Source organism: Sus scrofa, chromosome 9, assembly GCF_054392235.1.
Source record: "Sus scrofa isolate SSC_HxYL_T2T_F1_AM1 chromosome 9, Sscrofa_HxYL_maternal_Yorkshire_Landrace_v2.0, whole genome shotgun sequence".
Classification (NCBI taxonomy): domain Eukaryota; kingdom Metazoa; phylum Chordata; class Mammalia; order Artiodactyla; family Suidae; genus Sus; species Sus scrofa.
This window is the reverse complement of record NC_139391.1, coordinates 4262914-4290522: the sequence shown is the minus strand read 5'-3', so window position 1 is coordinate 4290522 and position 27609 is coordinate 4262914. Positions and strand designations below refer to the sequence as shown.

The 27609-nt window shown below is 45.7% G+C and overlaps 2 protein-coding genes across 4 annotated transcripts; one reads left to right on the top strand and one right to left on the bottom strand.

Moving 5' to 3' along the window:
- Positions 1-218: 218 nt before the first annotated feature.
- OR51I1 (olfactory receptor family 51 subfamily I member 1) lies at positions 219-20366 on the bottom strand. 2 transcript variants are annotated; one of them, XR_014814520.1, is made up of 4 exons: positions 17345-20366; positions 15657-15723; positions 14764-14876; positions 219-1144 (listed from the first exon to the last, which is right to left on the bottom strand). XR_014814520.1 is itself a non-coding variant. In XM_084975002.1 (2 exons), the coding sequence occupies exon 1, from the start codon at positions 10762-10764 to the stop codon at positions 9820-9822; it is 945 nt and encodes a 314-aa protein (XP_084831128.1). In that variant the 5' UTR covers positions 10765-14231; the 3' UTR covers positions 219-1144; positions 9671-9819. The 2 variants fall into 2 exon arrangements, 1 of the variants encoding a protein (XP_084831128.1); XM_084975002.1 differs by lacking the exons at positions 14764-14876; positions 15657-15723; positions 17345-20366 and adding an exon at positions 9671-14231.
- LOC100511274 (olfactory receptor 51I2) lies at positions 19278-26693 on the top strand. Of its 2 annotated transcripts, XR_014814521.1 has the most exons (4): positions 19509-19563; positions 21146-23487; positions 24175-24806; positions 25973-26693. XR_014814521.1 is itself a non-coding variant. In XM_084975004.1 (2 exons), the coding sequence occupies exon 2, from the start codon at positions 21200-21202 to the stop codon at positions 22136-22138; it is 939 nt and encodes a 312-aa protein (XP_084831130.1). In that variant the 5' UTR covers positions 19278-19563; positions 21146-21199; the 3' UTR covers positions 22139-24229. The 2 variants fall into 2 exon arrangements, 1 of the variants encoding a protein (XP_084831130.1); XM_084975004.1 differs by lacking the exon at positions 25973-26693 and having other exon boundaries at positions 19278-19563; positions 21146-24229.
- Positions 26694-27609: the final 916 nt, after the last annotated feature.

The following is a 27609-nucleotide window of genomic DNA, read 5'->3' as shown; positions in this document are numbered from 1 at the left end:
GAACTTCCATATGCCACAGGTGCGGCTATTAAAAAAAAAAAAAATTGACTATAAAAATAATCCTGCTAAAAATGAGATTTGATCACATCTCCAAAGTCTGTTCATGAATATTCATGGTTTAGACTTGGGGTCACATGAGGTGGTCATCTGTGGATAACACTTAAAACCTAGAAGGGACTATTTGACCTGCCCCAAGAAATTGCTGCAACACACCCTTGTCATGTTTTTTAGATTTTATTTTGCATGCTGCCTCTAAAAAGAAAATACTATGTATGTTCCCTTCACACGTAATAACTGCTCGAAAACATCTTGAATAGTTGAATAAAACAGACAGTCACTTTTCAGTGCAAAGTGTCTGTATGCATTTACAAGTCCACGTCTTGGGTACTCTTCCCGAAGAAATCATTTAAATCCTTTTCCCTGACATTTGACTGTGAAGCTGGGTCCAGATTCAAGCTCAGGGCAGTGCGTTGAATGCCTCAGTGCTATTCGTCCTCAGACTTTTGCCTCCTGGTGTAGCACTTTGCCCACAGAAGAAACACCATCAGGGTCGAGGGGCTGACTCCGAGCCTCTGCCTGCCCCCATCCCCCCCTGGAGTGATCCAGGGTACTTCTCCTTTGCCGAGAACAAGGTGGCAATTCCCTGTCGGACTGGCTTGGTCCTGACGCTGTAGGTGACGGGGTTGAGCACAGGAGGCACAAAGAGGTGGGTGCTGGACACGGCTGTGTGCACAGAGGCGAGGCATGCTTGGCGGCAGGATGCACCGCAGACACCCCAATCGTGGGCACGTCGTTCACCAGCACCTCCCAGATGTGTGACACACACGCATTGAGGGCCTTCCGCCGCCCTCCCCGGAAGCAGTGCCCAGCACTGTGTGCAGGATCAGCACGTAGGAGACCACAGTGAGCAGCGAGTCCAGCCCAAAAGTGGCCAGACCATGGCCAAGCCCAGGAGGCTATTGAGCCTAGTATCAGCGCAAGGCAGCTGGATCGGGTCTGAGTGGAGGCAGTAGGAGCGGGAGAGGATGCTAGTGTGGCAATAGGGCCTCCAATCCCGAACACCAGTCAGGAGGGCAGACAGGGCGTCACAGCCTTCTTTGCGCTCCGCTTTCATGTCACAACAGCAGAGCTCCACCTCCTGCCACTGGGGAAAGAAAAAAAAAAGTCAGCTCCCACCTTCCAGGTCTTCTGTCTGAGCAGCCCCCCCTCAAAGCCTGGAGCAGGGAGAGGGTGGAGAAGCTGGGCTCATTCTCGCCTCCTGTCCTCTGATAGCAAGAATCCTGAAATTGTGCATGTAAGAGATAATTGAGACTGCTCAATCTTATGAGCAAGAGTATAGCGTTAAAATTAAGAGCAGAAATACTGGAATAAATCAGAATGGGGTCAAAATACATACTCAGCCACTTAATAAATATGTGATGCAAATATATTTATATAATATATAATATATATAATGCAATATGTGTGTGATAAAAATATATATAATGCAATATGTGTGTGATGAAAATATACATATTCTGATGCATGGGTTTTTTTAGCTTATAGAGATGATAATAATCTCTTATTTGGGGTATAAAAAACAAGTAAAAAATAGTGTTTGAGAGCCCTGCAGATTCTGGCAGAACGTAGTCTGAAGCCCACTGTACAGTTTACACTCAGTGTGGCGAGAACAAATGACTTAACATTTCCAAGTCTCTTTGTGTCTATTTGCAAAACAGGGGTAAAATATATCTGTTTCCTGTGGTTGTTGTAAAGTAGACAAGAAATTGTACAGTATAGGAAACACTGAGGACATATAAACTCTTTTATTCTTAGGGAGATGTGAAGACCCAGAAAGGAAGAGTAAGACTGTACCAGAAGCTTAGTCTATAGCTTGGGTCCACAGATTTTTTTTTTTTTGGTAGTGATGTTTCCATTTCACTATGAGTAAACCCCAGTCTGGTCTAGGATGCAGTCATAAGAACTGAGTTTTAACTCTGCCAGTGTGGGTCTGAGGAGACAAGGGCCTCAGAGAAAGGGGTGATCCCCATGTGTCCCCACTCCACTTTAGGGAAAGAGACATTTGGAAGGAAAGTAGGAGAGTGGTTTTAGAAAGCTGGAAAGAGAGAAATATGAATAGGGTGGTGAAGGACCTGGGCATTCCAGATGAAAACTGCACTGAAACGCAAATGACTCTGAAGTTAAAAAAGTTCAGGGGAGTTCCTATTATGGCTCAGCAGTAATGAACCTGATTAGTACCTGTGAGGATGCGGGTTTGATCCCTGGCCTCGCTCAGCAGGTTGAGGATCTGGCATTGCCATTGAGCTGTGGAGTAGGTCACAGACGTGTCTCAGATCTGACATTGCTGTTTAGGCCAGCAGCTGCAACTCTGACTCAACCCCTAGCCTGGGAACCTCCATATGCTGCAGGTGCAGCCCTAAGGAAAGCAAAAAAAAGAAAAAAATAAATAAAAACAATACAAAAAACTGTTCAGGAGTCCCTCTGTAGCACAGAGGGTTAAGGACCCAGCATTGCCGTTGCTGCAGCTGGGGTCACTGCTATGGCTCAGGTTCAATCCCTGGCCCAGGAACTTCCACATACTGTGGGTGTGGACCAAAAAAGAGTTTAAAAAAGCAGTTCGGAAAAGTTATGTGTAGTGGTTTCAAAAGAGAAGATTTGATCTAGAATCCATGGAGAGATAAAAGACAGAGACATAATACTCCATTGGTGCCTGCAGATCAGAGAGAAATCGTTAAACCACAATCAGAGAGTGAAAATAGCCTAACATAACACAATATGTAATATGTGATGTAATGTAACATAATAATAACAGCATGTAATGCAATATAATAAATTAAATTGGTAAAATACCTTTTTTAAAAAAAAATGAAGTAGGAAAATGCAGTCACAATTGGTATGAAATTTGAATCACCTCCAACCATGAGTTCATTCATTCACTCAAGTAGCATGGATGTAGGATTCAGCTTCTTTATCAATTCTTTATCCTGTGGTTACCCACTGTTGAGTGGTCTGCATAGCTAAGGAGTTTCGTGGGAATGTTCCCCTGGGATGGCTGGACAGTTAGGGGAACACAGAGCCAAGGGAAGACGGAGAGCTAAGACCGTGGAGAGACACACGATGTCAGAGCGAGGTGGCTCCAGAGCCTGCGTTCTCCTACTCTCTTCACTCTCAGACCCTCCCTTCATGCGCCAGCCCTGGTGAAATTTTGTGCCTTCTGTGTCTGTGCTTCCCCCAAGATGAACAGCCTCCCTGACAGGTGAAATGTCCTTGCTTTTGCCTCTTGTCCATCGTGTCCCTTGGTTCCGCCTTGTAGATCGGCGGGGCTCAGTCTTGGCTCTATATTCTTATCACCTGGAGAACTTAAAAATCCAAGTGCCCGCATGACACCCCTGGCGGATGTGGCTTCTCATTTATCAATTTGCTTTAAGGCTCTAGAGGGGACCCTCAGGTTGAGAACCACTGCAGACGCATTTTGTGACATTCCGGTCACTCTAGACAACACAGTAACTTGCAAGAGCTCCCCAACTCTTTCTGGTTTTGTTTTTACATACTGTTCCTACTTTTCTCCTGTGCTGCAACTTAAACATTCCCTCGTGCTTCATCATCTGGAGTGTTCTTCAGCATCCCAGAGCTGCTCTAAATGAAGTTGGCTTTGCTTAATTACTCCAAGGTGGTACTACAGATGTAGCCTAGATTTGGGCTGCTACTGCCTCTCACATCCCTGGAGGGAGAGAAGGGCCCAACAGGAGCATTCTGAGTCTTTGTCTGATCGTCTCACCTGTGGGTCTTGGTCTTGCCTCACCTGAGACGGCCAGTCGCTGGTAAAACCTCATTTTTCCCAGAAAGTAACAGGGAAGGCTTAGAAACACTAGCCCTGACCCATGTCATGGAGGAGGAACATGCAGGATGGAGAACAGGCAGCTCAAGGACCCAGGAGAGCACAGGACCAGGAAAATTAACTGAACCGTTGGGTGCTCTAATGATAACCAGAGGGGCAACTGTCTCACGACCAAGCTGCCTCGTTTCGGTCCCATAGCAACGTTGTTAAGTGACTGTCCTTTAACCAGTAAGTGTCTGGGTTGGCACGAGAATGGGGTTCTTTCAACTTGAAGTCCTGTGGTCTTTGCTGTGAAACCCAGCAGCCCGCCTTCAGCAGCTGCAGCCACCAAAGGAAGAAGAAGGTGATGCTGGGACATTAGTCACCTTTACTGTCACCAGCAGAGAGAAGCAAGAGTGGCAGACAGACAGATATTCTTTCCCCTCTCCTGTGCAGACTGGGGGTCAGATGGAAGAGACTAGGAGTTAAGTGGCCTGCTAAAGTGGCCCCTCCCAAAAATCCACTCACTGACTCAGTTGTCGGCTTGATAGGCTCACTAGGACCTGCAACCAGAGTCAGCCTTGCACCCACGGCAAGAATTCCCTCTACAGCATCCTTATCAAACTGTCACCCACACTCAGCTTGAACACTCCCAAGGATGGGGAGCTCGTTACGCCTAAAGCCACTATCTTTTAGATGACATTTGTTTATGAAGTGCTTTCTTACACAGGGCTTAAATCTCCTCCCTCCGCATTATATAAAAATGCTATAGACATGGCAGTCTTTGTCAGGCTTCACCTAAATATTGTTCTAAATGGTATCTGTGATTTTCCTGCAAAATACACCTTAATTTGTAATGTATCTATTTATGAAACTGTGTGTTCAATTCCCTGTTTTCCCTACTTGACTGTAAACTCCATCACAGTAGGGATGGTATTGGCTGCTCACTTTTCTTTCATTTTTTACCTCTAGATAATAATCCTTCACAGGGTCAAGCACATAGCAGATCTGAATAAATACTTTAACCAGAAAAAATAAATAATTGAATGGATAAATAGTATTTGAAAGTTCCCATCATAATATCCTATAATCTTCTCTTCTTTAGATTAGCTCTCCTCAGTTTCTTCAGCCACTCAAAGAAACAGACCCTTAATTCCCTCCCTGTAAGTTCTCCTCTTGGGGTGAATAGTCTAATATGAGTAGATAGTGTAATATCAGCTTACAACAAATTGATGGGTTTCAGGCTTTGTTAGCAGGAGTATTTTAGTGAAAAGATAATATGTTCTAAAATGGACGTTTCCTAGTATATGCTTTATTTTTTTCTTGCTTGCATTGTCTTTCTCCTTCTCTGTCGCTCACACTCAGCATTTCTGTTTTATCCACAGATTTTCCTGTTACTCTGTAAGTGGAAATAATAGCATTTCTCATCTGTGACTTTATAATATTTTATACCTAGTTGTTATTTTATGAGAAGTCCTTTTGTATCTGTTTTCCCTGTCGTACGTTTGGGCTCTTTTAAGGTTCCACTTGTGCCTGGTTCATTCTCGCCTCCCTACCGCTTTATGATTCTAATAAAAAGACATGCTCAAAGAGTCACGAATGACTAAATGTATGAACAAAACGCTCAGGGCCATCGCTAAAGTACCTTCTGCTCTGGGTTCTATACTCTGGATCGGAGTTAAACCATTGGACGCGCACAAAGTTAAGGGGAACTAAGTCCTATAGAGAGCACTGAAGGGGGAGTTCCCGTCGTGGCGCAGTGGTTAACGAATCCGACTAGGAACCATGAAGTTGCGGGTTCGGTCCCTGCCCTTGCTCAGTGGGTTAACGATCCGGCGTTGCTGTGAGCTGTGGTGTAGGTTGCAGACGTGGCTCAGATCCCGCATTGCTGTGGCTCCGGCGTCGGCTGGTGGCTACAGCTCCGATTCAACCCCTAGCCTGGGAACCTCCATATGCCGCAGGAGCGGCCCAAGAAATAGCAACAACAATAACAACAACAACAAAAAAAGACCAAAAAAAAAAAAAAAAAAGAGCACTGAAGGAGCTAGTGCTGCTTCGTTTTGAGAAGAGGAGGCTGCAGGAAAGATGCTTGGGGATGGGTGTAAGAGGTAGTGGGTGACAGGTGGAGATGACAGGGCAGTCTAGGGCTCAGGGAAGGGAGATTTTTCTAAGAGTCAAGGCTTCACTAGGAGATAATAAGTTTCTGGTCTGGGAAGACATTCAAGCAATGACAGCAACAACTGTGTAACCTTTGATGGGAATGATGTGGCGAGAATTCCAGCATCTGCTGAACTGGGAGGAAAGGCCCTTTCAGTTCTCTCTTTGCCCTCAGGGCTGATATTCCAGAAGGTCAATGTCTCTCCTGGTCTGTGACGCGGGGACTGCCACAGCCTTGGGTCTGCGTGGACTAGACCACAGCTGAGCACTCCGCCCCTGTCCTGTGATGACCAGGTGCCTTCCTCTGCTGGAGCAGCCTCGGCAGCCCTATCTGGAAGTGGCTGGAAGGACACAGGACGTCGGAATGTATATTACCCTTCTTTTTAAAGATCATACGAATGAAAATCAGCTTTGGGAATTTTACTTTCATTTGTTTTAAACCTCTCCAATCATGGGCCAGACAAATCACAGCAAATACACACATGCCTGGACAGAGACTCACTCAAAGAAACAGAGACTTGAGAGAGACTGAGAAACTGCACAGACCGAATCGTAGACAGAAACACACTTCTTATGTGCAGACCAAGAAGACACGATGAGATACAAACCCACCCGAAAGAGATCTGGATTAAAGGACCGAAGGCCAGAGCTCACAGGGACTCCAGAATGGGCCTCAGACTGGCACTCGCCAAGGACGAGGTGGTGTTTCTGCAGGAGAGTCCCCAGGGGCCAGGGCTCTGGGGTCCTGGTTTGCCTGAATGTGATGTGGTGCTGGTGCTGGGGGGAAAAGGGGGGTTCACACGCACCTGGGGAACAGAAGGAGGAAAAGGAAACACATCCCCTGGAGAAACTGCCCTCTCTCCACAGAGAAAAAAAAATACAATTCCAACTCCTTCTTCGTGTGGAGGAGAAGGATGGAGACAAATTCCTCCAATTATCCAGCCTCAAAGTCAGAACTCTAAGCCCAAAGCTCAGAAGTTAAATCCCCAAATCCTGGGCTTAAAATCCACGTTCTAGGCAAGACTTAAAGCTTAGAGCCAGTGGGTAAATTCCAGAACTGAGCCAAGAGAACAGACCTTGACGTGCAGAGCTCGTCCCAGGGTTTCACCAGTACAATGTATGACCATGGCGGCTTCCGTCCACTTATCACTACTCTTCCCTACTGTATTCCCACCTCCGTCCCCTCCCACCCAACGCGCTACCAAGTTCCACAAGCCTGGGGTCTCCTCCAGGAGATGCAGCCCAAGGTCCTCAGAGAGCCTGGGCTCAGAGCCACACCGATGCGAGTCTGAGTCCCAGCTGTGCCATCCCTTAGCTTCACGATCTCATGAGACGGGTATTCCTTCACCTTGGAACCTGATCTGTAAGAAGAATAGAACCTGTCTGCAGGGGAGTCCGATAAAAAGAAGAAAGTGACTTGAAAAAATGTGATTGAACCACACATAGTAATTATGCCCATCAGAAGTTCTGCTGCAGGCTCCAAGTTCAGATCCCCCGAATACCTGCTCTTCCCATTAAGTATGTTGTGGCCCTTCCTCCTTGTTTCAGTTTGATGCAGACGAAGGGTGACTTGAGGGAAAGGATGGTGGGGGAGCTCTGTCGCTTTTCTGCTAAGTGGTGGGGCGCGTGGGGGGATGCACACGGAAGAAGGCCGTAGACAAGAATTTTCTCTTCTCCAGTGGTATCTTAGGCCATTTGAAAACACTTCCTGCTTTTGATTATGGTAGAATTCGTTGGGTTGAAATTAAAGAGTTAGGATGAGAAAATAGAATTCAGGAAGATGCAGAAAACAACTGTGTGAATAAAGGCATAGAATTATGGGAACCGAAAGGAATCTACATGGGGCCTCGGGGTGGGCATGAGAGCCTGGTGACGAGAGGCAGGGTTTTAAGAAGCCACTGAGCAAAGTGACATTAGCTATGTCCTCAGAGGCAGCAGAACGGGAACTAAGCATCAGCCAGGACCCAAGCCTTCATTTATTTACTTAGCCATTTGGTTGTTCACTTAATTTAGGTGTATTGAGCTCATCAAACACTGTGCTAGGATATCAGGTTTGACTGCCAATATCTATTTTGATTTTTGAAAAGCTCTTTGTTAAGACTTACTTTCTGCCTCCATTAAATGGGAAAAAAGAAGTCGGGCGGGGGAGGGGGAAGATACCCTTTCACTCTGAGAGGGATGATGCTGAGCATAACGTCTGTCCACATGCCAGCAGATGGGATTCATTCTAAGTGTTAAATGGCATTTATGGCAAAATTGTGAAGCTCTTTCCCCCTAGAGCTGAAACGAGGGAATAATTTTACCCTATGGGGTGCAAATCAAAATGTCTACAGTGGAGCAAAACAAAGATGCTGGGCACAATGCAGGGAAAAGAAGGGAACGCCAGGATGCAGCAGGAGCCTGGGCGGGGGGGGGGGGGGGGCCGGAGATGGTTCATCCCATTCTTCCTGGAAGCTGTTTCTGTGTCCGATGCGCCACCACAAGGCGATAATAGGCTGTGTGTCTGCGTGGCTCTTCACCACCAACACCATAGCTTAGTTGTCAGCACTCGGTCCCCCGCCCCGCTTTAAAAACCACCCACAAACTGACCTAAGCAATCTCGCAAGATCTTGTTTCCAGAACTTTTCAGTGTGAGCCCTCCACTTTGTCTAAACAAAGCTGTTTGCCATTCCCCCAAATGTTCTAAACTAATCATCTAGACTAAAGGTTCTCAGCCTTTAACATGCATCAGAATTGCTTGGAGGGCTTAATAAAATGCAGATTGCTGGCCCTCACTGCCTAAGGGTTTCTGATCAGGGTACCGGAGGAAATTCCTGAGAATTAGCATGCCTAACAATTATGGCGCTGCGTGGGGCATCACACTTTGAGAACTACTTTTTTAGACTCTTCTTACTCATGATCCCAGGGTCTTGTTAAATGCAATTTGTATTCAGGAGGTCTTGAGAAAGGGTCTAAAATTCCATTTCTTTAACAAATCACCAGCTACTCCAATGCTGTTGTTCACTGGACTACACTTGGAATATGAAAGCTCTAAGCGCTCTTGCCTACATGTTTTTTTCTCAAACTATGCCATTCTTCCTGCCCCCCTGACCAACTACTATAACCCTTCTCCTCCTTCACAAGCTCCTTCAGAGACACAGAAAATTTAGATCTTCCCAAACCAATGGGTTCTTTCTCTCCTGTGAGGCATCAAGCCTCCGCAGAGTTTGGTTTGTCTTTAGTGCTTATCATTTCCTTACTCTGGGTGGTAGTAGAATTATTAGTGTTCAAGGATATTTGCACTGAACGACTTCCATTATTTTAAACATCTTTCAGGGCATCTTCACTCCTTTTTATTTTTTTTTACTTGATATGTCGCTTACTTAAGGATATGTCTTATGGAGTTTCCATCATGGTGCAGCGGAAACGAATCCAACTAGGAACCATGAGGTTGCAGATTTGATCCCTGGCCTCACTCACTGGGTTGAGGATCCAGCATTGCTGTGAGCTGTGGTGTAGGTTGCAGACTCAGCTCGGATCTGGCATTGCCGTGGCTGTGTTATAGGCTGGCAGCTGTAGCTCCAATTCAACCCCTAGCCTGGAAACCTCCATATGCCACAGGTGTGGCCCTAAAAAGAAAAAAAAAAAGAAGAATATGTCTTATTATAACATTCTTAGCAACTGTACACATATTTTCATGCCGCAAATGTTCAATACCTGTTTATATCATTTTATTGAGTCAAATGTTCTCTTCGTGGTTCCATATTCATAACTATTGAGGTCCCGATTCTTCTTCTCCTATTTAACAGTCCTAAAGTTGGCAGCCCTTCCCGCAAAGCAGCTCTCGGGGGTGGCAGCCGTCGTCCTCAGCTCTGGGGTTTATAGAAGACCTGGAGGATCGTTCTGCGTATCTCCTTTGTTTTCACACTGTAGATGATGGGGTTGAGCATGGGGGGGACAAACAGGTAGACATTGGACATCATGACATGAACAACAGGTGGGGCGTTTTTCCAGAAGCGGTGGATCATGGAGACTGCGATTATGGGCACATAAAAAGCCAGCACTGCACAGATGTGCGACATGCAGGTGTTGAGTGCCTTAAGCCGCTGCTCCCGGGATGCAATGGCCAGCACGGCTCTTAGGATCAATGCATAGGAAAGCAAGATGAACACAGAGTCTACACCGTAGGTGAAAATGACCACAAAGAGCCCGTAGATGTTATTAACGTGGGTGTCTCCGCACGCCACTTTCATGAGATCTGGGTGGAGGCAGTACGAGTGGTGCAAAACATTGCCTTTGCAGAAGGGCAGTCGTTTTACCAGAAAAGGGAAAGGGAAGAGAGTGGTGAAGCTTTTGGCGAGGATGCCCAGGCCCATAGCCAAGATGCGGTTGTGGGTGAGCACTGATGCGTAGCGCAGCGGGTCGCAGATAGCCACAAAACGATCCAAGCTCATGGCCAGCAGGATGCCTGATTCCGTAAAAGAGAAAGTGTGGATGAAGAACATCTGAACCAAGCAGGCATCAAAGCCAACGTGGTGATAGTTGAAGCAGAAGACAGCAAGCACAGTGGGGAGTGTGGAGAAGGACACTCCAAGGTCATTGAGAGAGAGCATGGAGAGGAAGTAGTACATGGGCTGGTGCAGAGCAGGCTCACCAGTCACCAGAGCCAGGATGGTGAGGTTGCCTGTGATGGAGATCAGGTAGAGGATGCAGAAAACCAGGGCCACCCCGGCTTGGCCTGTCTGCATCCCAGGGATGCCTGTGAGCTGGAGTGTGGCTGGCTGGAAGGGGGTGCCATTGAGGCCCAACATGGCCGGCAGATGGGGGACACGCCCAAGAGGCTGTGTTGGGAACGTTGTTCACTTTTTTCCAGACACCCTGTCTCCAACACAAAAGTCAGAGATTGACGGTGTTTGCTTCTGGTCTTACATTTCCCACTAGACTCTGAGAACGTTGAGGGTTCTAACTGAGTTCTACTCATTTCCGTCTCACCAGAGCCCAGTACCGTCTCTTGTCCATAATAGAAACTCCACGAAGGTGTAAGGAACAAGCGAGTACCCACAACAGGGCAAAGTGATAAGGCAGCAGATAACATGAGAAAGGTCCACAATTCTCACCTTAAACCACAGCTTTCCTTTACTTTGTCAACTTACCCCAGAAGCCATATTCGGGGATGTTTGAGAAAATTTAGAAATTAAGACGTACAAGGAAAAGGAACCTATACATTTGGGAACCTTTTGTAGGTGACAAAGATGAAACCTCTGCGGCTGAAAAATCACTGCTTCGATATCTTTACTCAGCCTCCCCTTCGGCCTCCCTGACCCCAGCTTCTACCTACCAGCTCTCTTACCTTCTCTCGCCCGCAGACTTGCTCTCAGCGTTTTGACCATATCCTTTCATTCTCTTCTGGGCTCTCGATTAGCTCTTCCTTCCTCACTTCTCTTCCTGACCTACTCTCCCACTAGCCCTGGTATCTTCATGTTCTCTCTCCCTCTCTTTCACATTCGCACAGTAATCCCCAAATGTAGAGAGTAAATTCTATCACCAAACTGGGTGTGCAGGTGGAGAAAACCAAGACGCAAGCGCTTTATTGGAAAAGAGAGAGAGGGAGGGAATATTGACCATTACGAAAACGTTAACCTTATTCACACCTAGCCCCTGGTTCCTGAGAAAGGGATTCTCTTCTTCTCCAAGTCCAGGCCCTTGGCCTTTGGGATTCTATTTCTTGCCTTCTTGCTCAGAGGCCTCTTCCATCAGTCCTTTGTATTGTATCTTCAGCCTCTCACGTTCTGTCTCTTTCCCATCAGGCAATAAGCATATACAAATCCATCCCTTCGTAAAAACATAACCTTCCCTCTCTAGCTGCCCTTTCTTACTCTTTTCCAGTTCATAGTCCAACTTCTCGAAACATCGTCTCTGGATGCCAAAGATGGGGCGCTTGTTTGGGCATCTCTTTTTCCAGTCCATTCTGAGATCCCCCAAATTCAGGGAGTCTATCTTACTGACCTCACCTTCCATCACTTCTCAGTTACCTGTATTGTGCTTCCCTCGGCACCCTCCCATCTGAAACTGATCTCTGTGTGATCGTCAGTGATCTTTGTCACTAAATCTATGAAAATATTCTCTTTCCCGATCTATTTGACTTTCCTACCAGAGTTAACATGGTTGGTAACTCAGCTTTTTAGAACTGCCTTCTTACTGCAGAGGCATCCTTTATCTCTAATTTTCTTCCTACCATGGTGCCTTCTCCTCTGCCTTCTTTACTGACTCCTCTTTCTTTGTCTTTGTCCTGAAGCACCATCAGCCTCACTCCAGGAAAAGTAAGCAATAGTCAGAAAAGTGCAAACTGAGAAACCTTACCATAAAGGACTTATTTACAGCCTTTATCCAAAATACCCCTGTAACCTATGGTACTGGATATCTCAAAATTACAGCTCCACCCTGTAGAGAGTAGAAGGGTGGTTTCCAGGGGCTGAGGCAGAGCTGGGGGAAGACTGGGGAGATGTTGGTCAGTGGGCACGAGCTTTCAGCTACAAGAGGCATGCGTTCTGGAGCTCTAATTACAGCATGGGGACTAGAATTGACAGTGCTGTAAAATGTATTCCTGGAAGGTGTCGAGAAGGTGGATTCTAAGTGTTACTATCACGTGCAAAAAAAGGGTAAATATGTAAGGCAGTGGATGTGCTAAGTAACCTTACCATGGTGATCATTTTGCAGTACGCATGCCTGCCAAATCGCCACAGTGTCCAAGTTAAAATTAACCTATGTCACTCGCCATGATAGCTCAATAAAGCTGAGAAATCTCTATTTAAAATTCAAAAGAGACTAAAGCTCTCTTCTGACACTTTGGCGTAATGACTCTCATGCTCCTTTGCCTTCTACGCTTTCCATCGTCTTCCTAGCCCTCCTAGTATGTTCAGTGAGCGCAGATGGGGACTAGAGGCTGGGTATGCATTGACGTCAGTAATAATCCTGAAAGTGTGTGGGCTCTGAGAAGGAATTCTACTCCTTTCGTTTCTCTCCCTTCCAACTGAGAATTCAAAGGAACCCTTTAATAAGTAAATTTATTTTCCTTACTTCCCTATAAATGTGTCTCTTGCTCATGACCCAGGTTTAAAGTCGATGTCTCCAGAAATTCTTCCTGTCTTGTATCTACTTTTTTTTTTTTTAATCACCATCACTCTAAGATCACTTCTAGGTCTTAAAAAAATGGAAAGACCCTTGAGAGCACCGACAGACACTCTGGACTCTTCACAAGACAGGTTTACCCACTGTCCTTAATGGCTGGTGTGCAAATTTTGGCAATCCAGATGAGCCTATTTCATCAGTGTTTCAGACTTTCCTTAGTATGGAAAGAAACTGAAAATTTCTAACCTAAGGAGAACACTCAACAACAATTTTTTCTTTCTTCTGGCCCAAGGGGCATCATTGAAGGCCTCGCTAAATGTGACTAATCTAGAAATAAGCATCAAGAAGACAGAGACAAACGCAAGCAATACACTTCTTTTGTACAGTGTGAGCATAGCTTGAACACACATGGTCACCCAAAGATAGCAGATGTACATTTTACACTCCTGTACACACTTACACACCCAGGTGTTCGTAGGCACTGTCACATCACACAGAAACTATTGCACACGCCCTTCATCACACACAACGCTAGCACAGCCACAGAATTTAAGAAGGCTAGTACTTACTCAGTGGTCTGATATGTTTCACATATGCTCCATGTTTCCACCCACTGGAATACATAGGTTTAAGTGTGTACGTGCACACACACACACACACACACACACACACACACACACACAGCCATGAGTGCATCAACACTACAGACTCCCAGTAGCATCTCCATCAGTTATGTCCCCTGGCGCACTCAGTACTGAAACTCCAGCTAAGACTGATGACCACACTTGAATGACTTCAGTTCAATCGCTTCTGTGATTTTTTTCTCCAGCTGCACACCCAGTAGTTGGGCTTGGAGAAAATAATTCACATTGCAGAGGGAAAAATTACGGATACTCTCGAGACAAGATCTAGATCAGATGAATCAAACACGAGTGGTTTGGTATTAGGATGTTGATGCAGATGGAACTCGGCCATCAGGGTCTGTGATCACAGGCTTTGGAAGGGAAAAGATTTGTCTCATGTTTGGAGGAGAAGTAAGAGGGCCAGAATCTGCCTGGAGCAGCAGTCAGAGTGTTGAGGTTTGGGACAAGTTCTGGATAAGGAGCCCCACGCGCAATCTGAAGGAGGTGGCACTCACTGGGTGGCAGATGTCTCTTTTCCCTGTAGCTGGGTGCGGGTCTGTGGGTCCCACAGGCAGAGTGGCGCCAGCTCTGTCTTCTAGGACGCATGCATTTATAAAATCCCTAGGCTTGTTTGTTGGTGGCTGGAGGAGGGAGCGTGGAAATAATGGGGAGGCTGGTATCAAAGAGTCATGAGCTGGCCGCAGGAGAATTGCTCCCAGAAGAATCCCCTTCTTCGCGCCATCATTGCTCATGCTATCACTCATGACTGTGACTGTGTCAATACTTCCTTGGCCAAGGACTGCAAACCCGTGTATGCTTACAAAGACACGTACCTAGACATCCTGAGACACCCCCCCATACACCTTTGGGCACGGTCAGCTATTCGTTTACTAACATTCGCAGTGCCTCTTTCAGATCCACACACATACTAACAGATAAACCCAAATATTCTCATACCCCTGCCCAAGGCTCTAGTCACCAATCACATGTCTTGCACATACACAAGCGACATCTTACATTGATGGTAGAATAGAACATAGATTATAGATAGACTTTTACCTTATTTTATTTTATTTGGCCACACCCATGGCATACAGAAGTTCCCAGGCCAGGGAGTAGGGATCAAAAGTTCACTTATTCAGCAGATGCTGGTTGAGCACCTGCCGGGTGTCCTACAGGATTAAATAACAGACACAACTGTGAACCAAATAGGAAAGGCCCATTCAGATGGTATTTGTAGTATAGCAGAGATGGTGTTTGTAGTATAGCAGAGATGGTGTTTGTAGTATAGCAGAGATGACAAACAATAAACAAGTGGTAAGATAATTTTAGAGCATCAAAAGAGTGATGAAGAGAATAAAATTAAAACTAAGAATGTATTGTCATACTTTATATAGTGCCTTGGCATTTAGAAAAAGCTCCATATATATTGATTGAATAAATGTTACACCAGGCAGATAATTAGATACGAGCAGAGAAGGGGATACGGGGCTAGATAGCAGGAAACCGTGCATCAGGGGTCCATGGGCAAAGGAAGGAAAACCAGAACCTCCAGACTGATAGGAAACCACACATTTTGGGGAGATACGTGCCCTTGGAGGCAAAGAAAGGTGGAAAAGGCTGTGCATCTCCACTATCTGAATGTAACCTATTGTTCTTTATGCCCTAATTATAATAAAATTAGACATGCAGATAAGAAGTACCCATCATGCCCCCACACTATGACACTTCCCTTAAAGCTAAATGAGGACAAAAATCCCTCCTCCCTTTGGGAAGGTGGAGTTGTAATGAAAATTAGGGAATAAGACCCCCAAGCCCCACCTTCCCAGTGAATATCTCTCCTGGGCAGTCAGATGCCCCTCATAACCAGTGTGCCAGAAAAACACAGGGCAGCTGCCAGCCTTCCCCAGCCTCTCTTTAAGAGGTGTGTTTGTCACTTAAATAAATCTTACTTTTTCGTTCTCAATTTCCGTCTTGTTTCCAAATGAATTCCTTCTGTAGCAGGACAAGAACCTAACCCTCAGGTACATAAACAGAGAAGGATTTCACGGACTTGAGCAATATAGAGTCAGAGTTTTGTTTTCTTTTGTTTATTTTGTTTGGTTTTGCCTGGTTTTCTGCAGTGTGAAGAAGGGGATAAGGACGAGCATGGGCTAAAGCATGGGTTGGGTGATGCCAAGCGGAAGGAGCCACTTCTGCCACGGCTGTGGGAGGAGATAAAGAGGGTAAGTGGACGAGAACATGGAGCAAAGGCGGGAGAAAGACGCGAGGCGGGAGCGGAGAAGGCAAGACGAGAAAATAAGAAGAAATGAGAGAAATAGCTAGAAGAAAAGGGGGTATAATCAAAAGGAGAATGAAGAGAAAGAGGAGAAGGAGGATGAGAAGCAAAAAGAGAAAAATAATAGGAACGTGATAGTAGTTTTTACACTTTATAAATATTTGTATATATCTGTATAAATGACAAATTTATAACCACTTAAACCATACAACTTTTGCTCTTTTCTTCTCTGCTTTAAGGTGATAAATACTTTGTTTAAAATCCTAGAAATTATTCTTATAATCAGCTACACATGCTTTAACATTTCATTTTCTTCTGATCCCAAAGATCCCCAGCTACAGCTATACAGGCACACAGGTATACAGCTATACAGGTATCCAGGTATACAGCTATACAGGTATCCGGGCATACAGGTATGCATGCTCCTATGCAATATCCTGCATGTATGGTGGACTTAGGGACACTTCTAAGGAGTAAGTGCCCACGTGTAAGGCAAAGACTAGACTTTTTAAAAAGGGCCGTGTGACACTGTACCATCTATCTCCCAGATCATTCACTCTGAGGGAGGTATGTCATGAACAGTCCATTGGAGAGGGGAACACGGCCAGGTACTGAAGCCTCCTGCCAACAGCCACGTGAGTGTGGGAGTAGATCCTCCAGACCTGATTGAGTCTTCAGGAACTGCAGCCCTAGCCAGCAGGGTGCCTGCAACCTCATGAGAGAATCAGCTGGAACCGTCTGACCAAGCCATGCCTATAGATCATTGGTCCTTAATGAATAAGATACAAAGTTCACAATTTAATGGGATAACAAGGATTAAGCTGCTGAGTTTGGGGGCAATTTGCTGCATATCAATTGATAACAAATATGAATACAGGATTCGTATCCCAGAGTCTGAAAGGTTTAGTCAGGCATAAGCGTAGATACTTAAAAATGGTATCTGGCTAATTTATTTATTCCTTAATTTTCTTACTCAACAAATAAATCAAGCATCCCATGTATACTCCGGGGAGGCGAGACGAACCAGACTCCTTCCTTTCTTATAGCCCGCATGTGAAGTTTGTCATGATCACCTGAGGAAATTGTGAGTAAATTCACTGGCAGTACCTATAATGTTCCAGGCAGAGTAAAGAGGTAGGAAATACCTGGGAGGAATCCTCTGGTGCCAGAAGAAGTTTCAAACTCTCGGTGAAAAGAGGCCAATTACCCCTTAATATTCCGAAAATATATTATTTCCTCAACTCAGAAATTTTTTTCAACTTCTTTTTAGAGAAACTTTGAAAACCAGGGAATAGCAATGAATATAGCTGACACCACCTTAGGCTACATGTTATAACTGCTAATTTACGGGAAAATCTTTACCTCTTCTGTAATTATGGGCTCACTCCATTCTAAAGTTAATTGCTTAGTGCCTCCATCACACGAAGCCACATCAGACTCTTGATAGGACGTGGCCTCTATAACAGACTCACAGACATAGAGAACAGACTTGTGGTTACCAAGGGGGAGGCAGGAGGAAGTGGGATGGACTTGGAGTTTGGGGTTGGTAGATGCAAACTATGACCTTGAGAATGGATAAGCAATGAGGTCCTGATGTATGGCGCAGAGAACCATATCCAGTCTCTTGGGATGGACCATGATGGAAGATAAGATAAGAAAAGGAATGTGTGTGTGTGCCTGTGTGTGAGAGAGAGAGAGACTGGGTCACTTTGCTGCATGGCAGAAATCGTTACAACATTGTAAGTCAACCATACCTTAATAAAAATTAAAAGACATGCTTTCGGTGATTATGGACATAATTTTATTCATTAATTTTTTTCTAAGGATCCAAAAAGCTCCCGACACTGAACTGGGTCTTGAGGGTAATGTAATGAGTTAGACACAAAGGCATAATTTACTTAAGGTTTCACTAGCATCGGTGTTCAACTCAGCGATGGAGAAATGCTGAGGACCCAGGGTGTCCCGAAAAAGCTCGGGAGATTAGAGAAATAATCAGCAGATAAAGCTGATTAGAAAAATAATCAGCAGATAAAGCTCGGAATGCATCTGATAGCTGTAGGGTTCACCAGGAAAACTTTTAGGTGGCAGAATTTCCACCAGAGGAAATGATGTTGACGAAAGCACAGGAGAACAAAGACACGCAGTGGCGTCATTGTTTGAGAATCTACAAGAGGTTCACTAAGTCAGGGATAAATGTTCCAAGGCTTTGAGTAAAGAAAGTTCATGGGGGGGGAAGGGTGGTGTCCATATTTAGCATCAGAAGTCCTTGCAGAGAGGACGGTTGATAACAGAATGGACACGTCTCAATCTGCACAATCGCAGCTCCGAAAATGACCTTCTCAGAAGAGACATTCTAGTCTGCAAAATGCTTGAGATGTTTTGTATATGGCACAGGTTTTTTGAATGGATGCTGCTCAACACAGCTAATACGTGAAGATGCTGAATATTATCTTTTTAGTGAACAACCATGGGGGGCTTTTGAGTTTGTTGCCCTAGAACCACTCAGCTGACTTGTAAACTCTGTCTCTGAATTCAGTAGCTCTCAACAAGGGGTGCTTTTGTCCCTCGGAGGACATTGCACCATGTCTGGTCAATTAGGTTAAGACCAGTGGTGATGCTGATTATCTTACAATGAATAAGACATCTCATGACAACAAAGAATTATCCAGCAAAAAATGTTAACAGCACTGTGGTCCAGAAACTCTGCCCTAACAAAAGGTCTAAAAAAGTTAGGAATTAGAGGATTTAAATAAAGATTTCTGAAGAGAAGCATTGGAAAGAGCTGTCTTCCCCCCACCCCATACTGCACACCCAAAGGAAAGGGGTACAGAATACACCCCACTTTACCTCGAGTGAAAAAGAGACGGACCGTAAGGATTCTGCTCAGGTCACATACGTCCTCTGAGATTTTGGAAAAGAGACTTAGCCGACGGGTCCCTTACTTATGCCTGGAAATCTAAACGGAGCATCAAAAGTTACCCTGCTGTGCTGAAAGCAGGATTGAATAGGAGACTGTTGCTGTTTTGCAGGAGAGCATTGGTTGCTCTACAGGACGGCTGACTATTTCCTGGATGAGCTGCATGCTGGAGAGAGCTGGTGTAACGCTGCCTTAGATCCTAACCAGAAGAATGTATGATTCTACAAAGGGGTAAAGAAAGAACTAGCCTTCTCAATACATTTAAAAGGGTGAGAAAAGTAAAATTGTTACTCTCTGATTATACTTTAATTGTTGGACTAGGTCAACATGTCACATAATTCTAGGATTTTAAGAAAGCCATGAGCTCCTCTTTTATGTGCCTGCACAAGGTCCCCAGAAGCTGGGCTGCACGGAGTAGAGAATTGCTCTGGCACTTGGCTGAGTTCTTTCTCAGCTCAAAGAGCGTGTGCTTTATTCTCAGGAGTCAGGAACGTCCTCCAGAGACCACAACCTTCCTGATGAACCTGCATCCACCACGTCAGCATCGCTGCTGCCCCTCCTGGGGCTTAGAGGGAGACATAAAAGAGGCAGGCGCGCGTGCACATTCGCAGAGCGCGAGAAGGATGTGTTGCTCTGTGGGTGTCTCTCAGCTGCCTGTCTTCTGGTGAGTTCTGACACCCAGGAGGGGTGAGCTAGCTGACTGTCCTGAAGCAGGTCCTGAGCATGGGTTAAACTGGGAAAGGAGGAGGGCGAGGGGCAGAGGGAGAGCCTGGGTGGAAGTTATCAGATAGCAGCTCCTTAGGTGAGTGAGCGGAGCAGGTGCTAGACCTGGGGTTCTTGCCGCGGCACAGCCACGATTGCGGTAATTCACTGTACTTCTCTAGATTGCCCCCTTTCCAGACCCTTTCCTTGGTATCAGTGTTTCTGTGATTCATTAATATTGTTGCAAGTTCAGGAAGGAAAGCAGGAACTGGGGCAGAAGAAATTTCCGAAATCCAGGAGCAAAGTGCTCACTAGCAATTTCAAGACTCGAAGCTGCTGGGTTAACAGCTGAGCCAGGGCACATGGTCTGAGTTGTTCTCATCTAATGAATTCTGAGAAATAGTACGTAAAATCACCCTGGAGCTTAGAAAGCAGAGGAAATCACTTAGACATAAACCTTAGATGATCCATAACTAAATAAGCATTCTTACATTTTTATAATTAACACATAGATTAAAAACTATGGTTCTGGATTTCCCGTTGTGGCTCAGTGGAAACAAATCTGACTAGTATCCATGAGGAGGCAGGTTTGATCCCTGGCCCTGCTCAGTGGGTTAAAGTATCTGGCCTTGCCATGAGCTGTTGTGTAGATGCAGTTTGGATCTCTTGTTGCTGTGGCATAGGCTGATTCAGCCCCTAGAGTGGGAACCTCCATATGCCACGGGTGCATCCCTAAAAAGACAAAAAAAAAAAAAAAAAAAAAAACCCAACCCACAGTCCTATATCAACCAGAATTCAATTAAAAAATTTAAAATGATGATCTTTGAACTAGCTGAATGTTTGTGTACTTACAGCATATTTAGGGGAGGATTCCTAATTTTTCCAAAAATAGGAACAGCTTTGTGCCTATGAACAAATAAGCTGTTTCTCATTGCTTTTTTCAGAGCACCTCTGCCCAGGAAAGGCTGATATCCACAGGCAGTTTCCTCCAGATCCCACTGCCCCTTCTTCTCACTGGAAAACACACATTCTAATTCAAACCAGCTCAAGGAAATGTTTTCATTAATCAGTGACCCCTCAGAATTAAACGACATTTTCAAAGAAAAATTAAAAACTTCTGATAGTTTTTGATGCCTCAAGCTGTCAGTGTCCTTTTATAATGACTATCTATGAATTGTAGTTAATACATTTACTTTCAAAATCCCAATCTACTTTTACAATAACTCTCTCTAAATTCCAGTTCACCTATTTCTATGCAAACTCCCAGTGTCCTTCTAGAAAAACAAATTCAGTGATGCTTTTAAAGCAAGTAAAATTGTAGATAATATTGCTTGAACAATTTCTTTGTAACTGAGTAATAGTCTTAAGATTTGAAAAAATGTTTTCTTTCTTCCATAAAACAGTGGGAAATATTAGTCTGATTCATAGATTGATCAAAAATATGAAAAGAAATTTTTCTGTTTTCTCCCAAACCGCTGACTTCATGAATGCACCAGTTTAAACGATCCACCCTGTCTTTTGCTCCCTGGTTCCTTCTTCCCCAGGAAGTGTAACCCTCAGAAACCTGACTCTGAAGAGTACTCTGCCTTCCCCCTGCCATGGGGCTGTTCAATGTCACCCACCCTGCCTTCTTCCTCCTGACCGGGATCCCTGGTCTGGAGAGCTCTCAGATCTGGCTCGCAGGACCCCTGTGTGTGATGTACGCTGTGGCTCTAGGGGGAAACGCGGTGATCCTGCAAGCTGTGCGAGTGGAGCCCAGCCTGCACGAACCCATGTACGTCTTCCTGTCCATGCTGTCCGGCAGCGACGTGGCCATGGCCCTGGCCACACTGCCCACTGTGCTCAGAACCTTCTGCCTCAATGCCCGCACCATCGACTTTGATGCCTGCCTCATCCAGATGTTCCTCATTCATTCCTTCTCCATGATGGAGTCAGGCATTCTGCTGGCCATGAGCTTCGACCGCTACGTGGCCATCTGTGATCCCTTGCGCTATGCCGCTGTGCTCACCAGTGAGGTCATTGCTGGGATGTGTTTAGCAGTGACAGCTCGGAGCTTCATCATCCTCGTTCCTCTTCCCTTCCTCTTCAAGAGGCTGCCTATCTGTAGATCCAATGTTCTTTCTCACTCCTACTGCCTCCACCCGGACATGATGAAGCTGGCCTGTGCTGATATCGCTATTAACAGCATCTACGGACTCTTTGTTCTTGTGTCCACCTTTGGCATGGACCTGTTATGTATCGTCCTCTCCTACGTGCTCATTCTGCGCTCGGTCATGGCCATTGCTTCTCGTGAGGAACGCCTCAGAGCCCTCAACACGTGTGTGTCACACATCTTGGCTGTCCTTGCATTTTACGTTCCCATGATCGGGGTGTCCGCGGTGCACCGCTTCGGGAAGCACGCCCCACGCTACGTGCACATCCTTCTGTCTAACGTGTACCTCTTTGTGCCTCCTGTGCTCAACCCTCTCATCTACAGCGCCAAGACAAAGGAGATCCGCAGAGCTATCGCCCGCATGTCTCACCGCATCACAATGTGACTTCCAGGTTGGGCTTTATAATCTGGTGTTTACTGCAGTCGTAGACTGTCATCTATGGTGTCAGCATCATCCTTGTCAATGTCGTCATCCTAATTGTCGTCATCATCATATCATAATAGAGATTAGGATAGATTTGCTGGGGAAAAGGTAGCTGATCAGGAACAGAGATTCAAAACCGAGAGCACAGAACAAATGTGTAACAATACATTCAGCAAACATCAATAGCATTCATAGAAAGATAAATATTAGAAGCAATTGAGTGATTCAAAAAAACTTTAGAGGGGAAAATTTATCTACGTTAGGGATCACTTTTCATAATCATATATGTTGTTATTGTAATAACAATGAGTATATTGGGTTCCTAAAACCAGGTTTGGTTCTAAATTTTTTTGCATGAATTCATTCAATGTTCATAACCATCTTATGAAGTACAGAGAATAAAGGAGGTTGTTTGCAGGAACCCATATCATATATGTGATGCAGAAGGGACCCCGTTCAGGTCTGTCTTTAGGACTGGCACCCACCCGCTGTAACGTCGCCTCAGGTCTGTCCTTAGGACTGGCACCCACCCGCTGTAACGTCGCCTCTCCTCTAACTGCCATCACGGCTAACATTCCAACTGCTGCCTGGCCTTCGCCACCACTGTCATTCTACAATACGCGTGAGCTGTTCTAACTTCACAGAATGAAATCTGATGTCCTGTCAGAACTTGTCGTGAGATGTGTGGACAAACAGGACCCAAGAAAACCGAAAGCGGGTGACGTGCAGAAGCAGCTCCACATTCCTCTCTGCTTCCTTTAGCTGCTCACCATTCAAACCTCCTCCAAGGAAAATAATATTTTATATTTAACCATCGATTCTTTTCAGCATCCTCAGTATATGATTTCTCTTTCTCGTTCCTTCTTGGGGTTTTCATTTTCTCCCACATGATGATATAAAGTCATCAGAAACTGTGCCCTTTGCGAATTTCTAGCTCCAGAAAGGCTGGGGATAGGCAGACTAGAATGCTTGTGACTAATGCACTGGAAAATCATTACTGGGATTTAAGTTGATCTTTTGTGCACACCTTTTCGGGGAGATGGAGTATGAGAGGAAACCCCCGGCTTCATTTTTGTGCTCATAGCCGAAGCTGGACACACTTCTGGACTAAATGAAAGGCAGTGTCCTTTGGAGACTAACCTCCTCACCAGGGACTCCTGACCAGACCCGTCTCAGCTGCAGATCACATGGTTATCTCGAGTTTTTCTCTCTGCACAAAGCTCTAGTGCTGAATTGTCAGGTGCCGGAGGGAGAGAATTATTTATTTATTTACTCATTTGGCCGCACCCACGGCATGTGGACGTCCCCAGGCTAGGGGTCGAATCAGAGCTGTAGGTGCCAGCCTGCACCGCAGCCACAGCAACGCCGTTTCCTTAACCCACCAGGCGAGGCCAGGGATCAAACCCGCCTCCTCGCGGATACTAGTCAGGTTTGTTAAAACCACTGAGCCATGTTGGGAACTCTGAGAATTATTTCCGAATGGAGAAAATGTTCATATTTAAAACCCATTTTCCCAGAGTGTCCGGAAGTACAGCAAGAGACTCATCTTGTAAGAGTCTCCTTTCCACGACTCGCTTTGGGGGTGCAACTGCATAGCGTAACTGAGCAGGAAATGAAATGACTTAAAAGGATTTAAAATGAAAAATAACTAGGGCATCTAGCCAGAGTCAGAGTCAGACTAGAGTCCTCCGTCAATTTAAGTAATGACTTTTCTGATTCGTACAAGAAGTTCTTTATTTCAGCTTCAAAAGTGATAATGATACTGATTCGTGATGCCTTTAAGAGTTTGGTCTTAGACTGGAGTTCCCGTCGTGACGCAGTGGTTAATGAATCCAACTGGGAACCATGAGGTTGCAGCTTTGATCCCTGCCCTCGCTCAGTGGGTGAAGGATCCGGTGTTGCTGTGAGCTGTGCTGTAGGTCGCAGATGCGGCTCAGATCTGGCATTGCTGTGGCTGTGGCGTAGGCCGGCGGCTACAGCTCCAATTCGACCCCTAGCCTGGGAACCTCCACATGCTGCAGCAGCGGCCCAAGAAATGGCAAAAAAAAAAAAGAGTTTAGTCTTAGATGACTGTGTGGGTGTAAAGGCAGGGCGGCTGCATATTGCACACGAGGAAAACACTCACCAATTCCCACCCCAGGGAATAAGAGGAAGACATCATTTTAATAGCAGGCCTAGCTTTGAAGCCCAGAGCCGTCATGGGGGAGAGGGTGGGGGCGGGAAACGGGCGCCTCCTCAAAACCTTCGTCTCCTCTCCATCACGTTTCCTTCCCTGCTCTCTGTCATCGATTAGAATGCTGCTTGTCTGGAAGGGATGAGGGAAAAGCATTTTTAGGTTTCCTCCCCTCTCATGGGGCAGGTGCCATAAGAATCCCTTTTAACCCCAACCTCTGCTTCCGTCCTAAGACGGCCTACAATCAGCCCTGGTTTTGACCTTGCGTAGAAATTCTCCTTTCCTGCTTTTTATTTGACAAGCTTTCCTTTGAATTCAAAATTTTCCCCCCATGTGGTAAGAACGTGGATTCTGGTCTGGCAAAAAGAAGAGAGTGAATGCTTACAGTTCTTCTATTGGGAACCATTAGGTCTGCCTCTAATTAAGAAAATTAGGAGTTCCCATCGTGGCTCAACGGTTAACGAATCCGACTAGGAACCATGAGGTTGCCAGTTCGATCCCTGGCCTCGCTCAGTGGGTTAAGGATCCGGCGTTGCTGTGAGCTGTGGTGTAGGTGGCAGACGCGCCCCGGATCCCGCATGGCTGTGGCTGTGGTGTAGGCCAGTGGCTACAGCTCTGATTAGACCCCTAGCCTGGGAACCTCCATGTGCCGCAGGAGCAGCCCTGGAAGAGGCAAAAAGACAAAAAGAAAAAAGAAAATTAAATACTGAACATGATTCCTCTAAGCTGTTGAGGGGCTATTTTGAGGTTTGTGGAAAAAAATTCTCTGAACAATAAAGATCATAATTTTGTCTTGCCTTGTCCCAGGGCATACCTCTTCCTCCAGGGCTGGTGTTGGGTGGCCAGTGAGGCGAGAAGGAGAAGAAGCCACCAGAACAAGAGTGTTGGCAGAATAGGGTCCTGGGACTCTGTGCCTCAAAGAGTCTCATAGAAAACTTAGCATGACTCGAATGTCACACCGAACTGGAAAAACCCATGTTGTGTGGACTTGTATGGAATTAATGTCTGCATGAGCCCAGGAAGAGCGAGAACCTTCAGAAATGAGAATGTGGTGAAAGGGCAGTGGAGGGGCTCCTGGGCCGGGCTCACCACCAGCCTCACTTCCTGGATCCCATAGAGGCCCTGCCCTCGTAGGGAGGGCACCTCCAGACCTGACCTGCTCTGCGCAGATGTGACTGCTCTGCTGTGCACTGGCAGTTCAGATGGATGAGGGGTGCTCTTCCCCCAGAAGCTTTTATAATAAATAGCAAGGACGCGGGGATAACTCCCTTCCTCGTTAGGCTTATCTCCGAGGGCATGTCCTCATCAGACTGTCCAAGAGCCTGTGAGCACCTGGAGACATTTCCTGAATGTGCTGATGCCGTGGGGGCCCGGGACCCTCTATTATTCCATTTCATTTTCTTTTTGCTCTTTGTTTGTTCATTTTTAGGGCCGCACCCGCGGCACATGGAGGTTCCCAGGCTAGGGGTCAAATCAGAGCCACAGCTGCCGGCCGACCCCACAGACACAGAAGCACAGGATCCAAGCCATGTCTGTGACCTACACCACAGCTCACAGCACTGCTGGATCCCTGATCCACTGAGCAAGGCCAGGGATGGAACCCGAATCCTCATGGATACTAGTAAGATTCATTTCTGCTTCACCATGATGGCAATTCTCCGTTTCATTTTCAGATAAGAAGGGATCTATCTGGACTTCCTGTTGTGGCTCGAACCCAACTAGTATTCATGAGAAGGGGGCTTCGGCCCCTGGCCTCGCTCCGTGGGTTGAAGATCCAATGCTGTCACAAGTTGCACAGTAGGTCGCAGATGTGTCTTGGACCCGGGGTTGCTGTGGTTGTGGTGGAGGCCTGCATCTCTGATTCCACCCCTAGCCTGGGAACCTCCATATGTTGCAGGTGAGGCCCTAAAAAGACCAGATAAAAGGGATCTATGTGGTGGTGGTTGTACCTTTGAATGCAGAAAACCAGATGCCCTCCAGACAGCTGAGTATACTGTGTGCCCTACAACCTTTCAGGTTTCATAGAAACAGCACACAGCGAATGGAGTCAGAAATTACTCTGTGAAATATCATCTTCCTCAAACTCAAACCATTAATCAGGGGTCACTGCCGAGGACCTTCCCTCTGCAGGGGAAGAGGAGGAGCACTGCTGAGATGCAGTTAGCCTGCATGAATGTCAGCAGCTAAGATCTGGTCTCATGGATTTCTCCTACTAGCATTAAATGTGTGTGGCTTGTGTTCATATTTATAAAATTTTTTCCCTCTGTCAGTTCTTCTATTTCCCATAGGAAACTTGTTGATCCAATATTTATAGGAAAATAAAGTATATATGTTATCCAAAAAGCAATGCTTTAATTTAATTTAATTTGTTTAATTTGAATATGAAGAAATCAGGAGAGTCAGCTGACACCAGGTTTCTGCAGAGATCCCCTGGGAACAGCTCCGTCTCTCACCCACCCCGCACCCCACACCCAAGAGGAAGGGGTGGAAGTACAGTCCACTTTTCTTGAAGCAAACAGGGGGATCGTCAAGAATTCTATTCAGAAAATATATGCCCTCTGAGATTTGGGGAAAGAGAGACACAGCAAACTGGTTCCTTACTTATGCCTGAAAATCTGCATAGAGCGATAAAAGTCAGCTTGCTGTTCTGATGGCAGGATTAAGTGAGAGGCTATTACTCTTTTTGGGTAGGGCCTTTTTTTTTTTTTTTTTTTTTTCTTTTCAATAGAGGGATACTTGTTCAAGAGTGGTATTGTTAGATTTGACCAGAAGGATGCGTGATTTTACACAGGGGATCTGGGTTGTGGATGGAGTCAAAAGCAACCATATAAAATATATTAATTTCAATCACGTGGAGAAGGAAAAGATGGGGAGAGGTTTTCTTTCAAATAATCAACGAAAGCACCCAATGAAAGAAAGAGCCAGCTCTAAACACTTAACACACCCCAGGAACGTGCGTACAGCTAAGTGAGCCAAAGTGGATGATGAACTTGTCTCTTTGCCTCGTGGGTCCTTCAGGGAGGAGGAACCCAAAACCAGGGCGAGCAGGTGGAGCGGGAGAAAAGGAAAGGCTTAACTCTGAACACTGGACTGCGTGACTGTTACATGAGGGCAGTCTGATGTTTCCTGAATGTGACCAGAAATCCTAGGGAAATGACCTTCCGGCCAGAGGTAAAGAAAGAACTGGCCTTTTCAATGCACTTAAAAGGGTAAGAAAAGTAAAATTGTTACTCTCTGATTATACTTTAATTGTTGGACT

What these genes read in the sequence shown, in the direction of transcription:
- OR51I1 (XM_084975002.1), bottom strand. Translation starts at nt 10,764, where the DNA reads ATGTTGGGCCTCAATGGCACCCCCTTCCAGCCAGCCACACTCCAGCTC.
- LOC100511274 (XM_084975004.1), top strand. Translation starts at nt 21,200, where the DNA reads ATGGGGCTGTTCAATGTCACCCACCCTGCCTTCTTCCTCCTGACCGGG.